The 6155-nt window shown below is 45.2% G+C and overlaps 1 protein-coding gene across 1 annotated transcript in view; it reads right to left on the bottom strand.

Moving 5' to 3' along the window:
* The window catches only part of rab4b (RAB4B, member RAS oncogene family), a 22684-nt gene extending 16807 nt beyond the window's left edge, over positions 1 to 5877 (bottom strand). The window contains exon 1 of the mRNA XM_063204531.1: positions 5690 to 5877. Coding sequence (XP_063060601.1) covers positions 5690 to 5705 — 16 coding nt within the window. The 5' untranslated portion in view covers positions 5706 to 5877. The remainder of the gene's footprint in view (positions 1 to 5689) is intronic.
* Positions 5878 to 6155: the final 278 nt, after the last annotated feature.

Genomic DNA, 6155 nt, shown 5'->3' with positions numbered 1-6155 from the left:
CTTATGACACTGTGACATATGGAGTGCATCTTAATATGGGACCTTGCCTCCTCCACTCGCTTCTCGTCATGATGACATCACTGACAACAGAATTATATTTCAATATCTTGCAAAAGCTCAATTGTAGAGTCTTTTTCTCGTTTGCAATTGTTATGGTGAATGAAAAACAGTCCCTCAAAAGTTGTTGTGGCTAGGCTGACAGCTGGGAAACTTTATCGTTTTCTCCACGGAGGAGGGGCCTGGAGGCGGGGCGAGGAGACAAGCGCAAGTGGAGGAGGCAAGGTCACATATTAAGATGCACTCGAAGTCTGTCTGTATGTCTGCATGCATGCCTGGATTCCTACCCAGTCTTCCTCATTGTCTTCCTGTCTTTCAGTCTGTCTGTCACTTTGGATAAAAACGTCGGCTAAGTGTAAATGTGACCTGCTGAATCAGGGGTGGGGAACCTTTTTCATTCGAGGGGCCACTTCAAATTCATCCGAGGGCCGTAAAAGTCCTCCGAGGGCCGTACTGCCAACCGGCTGTACCAGAGACTCTTTAAGTCTTATCTACTCTCCCTGGCCATACTGTATGGTTCCCCAGCCCTGTGCTGAATGATAGTAATGAGTGTGGAGAGAGAGGTGATGATACTGATACCATCACAGTGGAAAGCTGGCTACAGCGCCGGCCAGATCCGAGATCACTCACACCCATTATACATGGGGAGGGATCAGAGAAGCTCAATGGACAGTCTGACAGACACACACGCACGCACGCACGCACGGACGCACGCACGCACGCAGATTTTCAGTCCCTATGGTTTTATCAATGCCAATCTCTATGGTTTTATCAATGCCAATCTCTATGGTTTTATCAATGCCAATCTCTATGGTTTTATCAATGCCAATCTCTATGGTTTTATCAATGCCAATCTCTATGGCTTTGTCAATGTCTGTCTCTATGGTTTTATCCATGCCAGTCTCTATGGTTTTATCAATGCCAGTCTCTATGGTTTTAACAATGCCAATCTCTATGGATTTATCAATGCCAATCTCTATGGTTTTATCAATGCTAGTGTCTATGGTTTTGTTTATGTCAGTGACTATGGTTTTATCAATGCCAATCTCTATGGCTTTGTCAATGTCTGTCTCTATGGTTTTATCCATGCCAGTCTCTATGGTTTTATCAATGCCAGTCTCTATGGTTTTAACAATGCCAATCTCTATGGATTTATCAATGCCAATCTCTATAGTTTTGTCAATACCAATCTCTATGGTTTTATCAATGTCAGTGTCTATGGTTTTATCAATGTCAGTGTCTATGGTTGTATCAATGCCAATGTCTATGGTTGTATCAATGCCATCCCCATAGTTTTATCAATGACGATACCTATGGTTTTATCAATGCCAATCTCTATGGTTTTATCAATGCCAGTGTCTATGGGTTTTATCAATGCCAATTCATCATGACATATTACTTCCTGGTACGAGGAGACAAGCACAAGTGGAGGAGGCAAGGTTGCATATTGGAACGCACTCTATAGTTGTTGTATCCCTGAGTCTCTGGTTGCCATGCTCGGTAACCATGCAGGCGAGATCCTTGGACTGACCGGTGCCAAGGTGTTGGCATAGCGACACACAATCTGCTCCGTCGATAGTGACACACACACACACACACACACACACACACACACACACACACACACACACACACACACACACACACACACACACACACACACACACACACACACACACACACACACACACACACACACACACACACACACACACACACACACACACACACAGCTCCAACGGCTGGCAATGAGTGCCTGGCAATGCACTCAAAGGCAACATCCATGACGGTCAATATTTGTCAAGAGCTGCATTCAAGGGCCTAAGGACACGGAGACGCACGCACGCACACGCACACGCACAGACACAGACACAGACACACACACACGCACGCGCACACACAGACACAGACACAGACACAGACACAGACACAGACACACACACAGGCACAGAGACACAGAGACACATACGCACAGACACACACACGCACACAGACACAGACACAGACACAGACACAGACACAGACACAGACACAAAAACACACACACACGCACACACACACACACACACCACACACACACACACACACACACACACACACACACACACACACACACACACACACACACACACACACACACACACACACACGTGCTCTTAACTTAACCTGGTATACTCCTGGACCAGCTTCTTTGTACAACTCCTTGACGCCGAAACCTAACCTAAACTAAATTAAGCCAAGCCAAGCGTAGCGTACCTCAGACACACACAGAAGCTTAAAACAATAGGCAACACTTTTCTGCCACTGATTAACAATGGGGGGAGGTCACCTTCCTCTACTGTGGGCCACAAATAGGGAAGTGGAAAAAACAGAGAGGTGACACGATTAAGCTGTAACTTAAGCTTACTACACATTACCTCAATGACGTCCAAGTGCACTGGAGAAAAGCTGATGCATTACAAAAAAAATCTTAAAATCAGTTTCACAAATGATAAAAATTCATTTGTGAATTTCACTATTTCACTACGCATGCCATGGGCAATTCATGTAATTGAAATAAAATACATCATGACATATATTCAAATGAAAGGCGATGGTAACACTTTATTTTACTGGCTCACTATTACAGTGGATCTACCACATTAGGTATGGTGTAACAATAACCAGTGTAACAATATGTAATACCATGTTATACTAGTATAATACCATGTACCAACCCTAACCCTGGGTGTAAGTACAAAATTGGTACATGGTTTTACACTGCAAGGCGATCATATCGACACCAGATGTAAAACCAGCTTTTTCCATCGAGTTTCAGGTAGCATTTTAAATACTTTAAATCCCCCCACCACCACAAAATGAGTGGGTGGTTCCCAGACTATATCTGACTTCCCTGACTACTGTCTCATTTATTGTGATTTAGTCTGTTGACAGCCAGGTTAAGGTGGTGCCAGGTGAGAGGCAGGATGGCATCACATGACCCTTCATTCACCTCCAGTCCAGTCCTCACATAGCAAAGTAGGACACACACACAGCCTCTAGTCTATTCTACCCTATACCTACTCTGGCTACCAGCCGCGTGCGTGCGTGCGTCTCTCTCTCTCTCTCTCTCTCTCTCTCTCTCTCTCTCTCTCTCTCTCTCTCTCTCTCTCTCTCTCTCTCTCTCTCTCTCTCTCTCTCTCTCTGTGTGTGTGTGTGTGTTTTGTCGTGGAAACAGTAGCCTAGGCCTCCACGGGCACTTGGGTTCTAGCAGGGATCACAATACACTGCTGCTACTGCTACTGCTACTGCTACTGCCACACACGCGCACACACACACACACACACACACACACACACACACACACACACACACACACACACACACACACACACACACACACACACACACACACACACAGGAAGACTGCAGTACAGGGGTGCGTTTCTCAAAAGCGTAGTTGTTAGCCAGTTAGCAACTTGGGTAGTTGTCAATGGAAAAATCCACTGCAAACAACAAAGTAGCTAATGTAGTTAGCAATTATGGTTTCGATAAATGCACCCCAGGCTAGTCAACCAATGGCAAGGCAGTAAAGTACCGTACAGTACAGTACAGGCTGGTCAACCAATGGCAGCAGAGTACTGGCTAGCCAGCCAATGAAACGGCAGTACAGTACGGGCTGGTCGACCAATGGCAGTACAGTACAGTACAGGCTGGCAAATCAATGGCATGGCTCCAGAAATGCATTAGGGGTCACACTACTACAGGCCCATGGTAGAGTTACATTACACACACACACACACACACACACACACACACACACACACACACACACACACACACACACACACACACGACACGGGCACAGACACACACGGACCGAAAGAGAGACAGATCCAAAAAGAGGAAGTGAAGGAAAAAAAAGAAACAAAAGAAAGAAAGAATTGCTTAAGTCTACTTAGACAAAATGTGAGTGATATCAAACAGAGACAGACTGGCAGACTACACATCTGGGACCATTGCCTACGCGTGTGTGTGTGTGTGTGTGTGTGTGTGTGTGTGTGTGTGTGTGTGTGTGTGTGTGTGTGTGTGTGTGTGTGTGTGTGTGTGTGTGTGTGTGTGTGTTGGGGGGTGGGGGAGAGGGAAGTGGGTGTAAGATGGCAAGTTGTAATATGAGAAGGAGAGGAAGAGGAGAGGAGTGGAGTGGAGTGGAGTGGAGTGGAGACGAGACGAGACGAGACGAGACGAGGGTAAAGGAGAGGAGAGGAGAGAAGAGGAGAGGAGAGGAGAGGAGAGGACAGGGGAAGAGAGGACAGGACAGGAGAAGAAGATGAGAGGAGAGGAGGAGGAGAGGAGAGGGGAGGTGAGGAGAGGAGAGGAGAAAACAGAGGAGAAGAGAAGAGTAGAGTAGAGAAGAGACGAGAAGAGAAGCTAAGAGACGAGAAGAGAAGAAGAGAAGAGAAAAGAAGAGAAGAGAAGAGAAAAGAAGAGAAGAGAAGAAGAGAAGAGAAAAGAAGAGAAGAGAAGAAGAGAAGAAAAGAAAAGAGAAGAGAGCATCACCACTGTGCAGCCTCCGAGGCCAACAGGCATCCATCTTCATCATAATAATGGAACACACAGGCACACACACACACACACACACACACACACACACACACACACACACACACACACACACACACACACACACACACACACTTCCTGCTAGGCTACTCTCTCTGACAAAACAACTCTCTCCCATTCAATACAACTGTTCATCATTCCTATGCAACACCATCTAAATCAGTGTTAAAATGTGTGTGCGTGGAGACATCTGAGCCATGACAGTAGATGACAACGAAAGTTAACCGATTTAAGAATTAGAAATAAACAAAGTAGGCTACCCCAACCAAGTCATAACGTGAACTAGAGGAAATAGTTTAGACAAGGGTAATTCCTGAAGTCGACTCTGTCGTGTTAGTACGACGTCGGAGGGTTAGCTAAATAGTTTGACAGGCGTATTTAATTACAAGCATTCATTTAACAGGAATGCGACATGGCAGTATGTCTTTATTGTGCATTTCACACACAGTGATACAAGTGACAGCTGTTACAGGAACAGAGTAAGCTACATATCCAACTAATCTACAATAGGATGCCGATTGAACTGTGTGCATGGTTTACAGCTTAGGCGATAAGAAACAGACGCTGGAAATACATGTCATACACACTGACATATGACAATAAGTCACAATGCTGATAAACAAACGTCAAAACATTAGCGTAAAATAGCTAGCTGATGCTAGTTCAGCTAAGTGGCTGATGCTGTGAATACATCAACCACTTCCTACTGTATGTGAAGGAGGTAGGCAGGCTACATTATCTGGCTTACTAGCAAGCTAGCGAAGGGAACAGGCTCTTTTAAAACTATGCTCAGGGATATTTAAATAAACAAGTGGGACTGAAGTTAGATCAAAGACAAAGCGAAGTGTGTGTGGTAGGTTGACAGTTCTGACAAAGCTCGACATAGCACGTAACATGCATGTCAACAAAACCACATCCTGCCTCCGAGATGCTTGCCCAACAAGCCTCTGGTAGGTTGACATTCAATAGACTGCTAGTGTTAGCTGATGTTGACGTTATATTGTGCGAGAAGAGCTAACATTCAAGTTACCGTATGTCTCTGACATGTCGCCGACCTGGGGGACTCCAACTGATTGAATGAAATTACGTCTCCTCCAGAAAACGGGGTACTTGTCGGATAGCAATCCCCTATGTTTCTGGTTAAGTAACAACACTGGCTACCTGCCTGATGACGAAAGTAAGCAGCCAGCTAAATAAGCTATCCACTACCGCAGCCTCCAGTCCTCAAACAACGCAAATCAAGCAGCAGCAGTCGCAACTTGTTCCTGGCTCCTTCATATCAAAATAAAAGTCCTGTCATGGGCCGTGTGTGGGAGTACGAGGTTGTTGCATTTGCTGTCAACAACGCCACTCATGAAGGTTTTAGGAGAGAGGAAGGCACATTTCGAGGAGGAACTAAACTTTGTATTTGAAAAAAAAAACAAGCAAAACAAGAACAGACAGAACAAAACACTTTTAATCTCAGGCACAGTATTCATGTGATAAAATCATGGACT

The sequence above is a fragment of the Engraulis encrasicolus genome, chromosome 8 (genome assembly GCF_034702125.1).
Source record: "Engraulis encrasicolus isolate BLACKSEA-1 chromosome 8, IST_EnEncr_1.0, whole genome shotgun sequence".
Lineage (NCBI taxonomy): Eukaryota > Metazoa > Chordata > Actinopteri > Clupeiformes > Engraulidae > Engraulis > Engraulis encrasicolus.
This window is presented reverse-complemented; position numbering and strand designations above follow the sequence as displayed.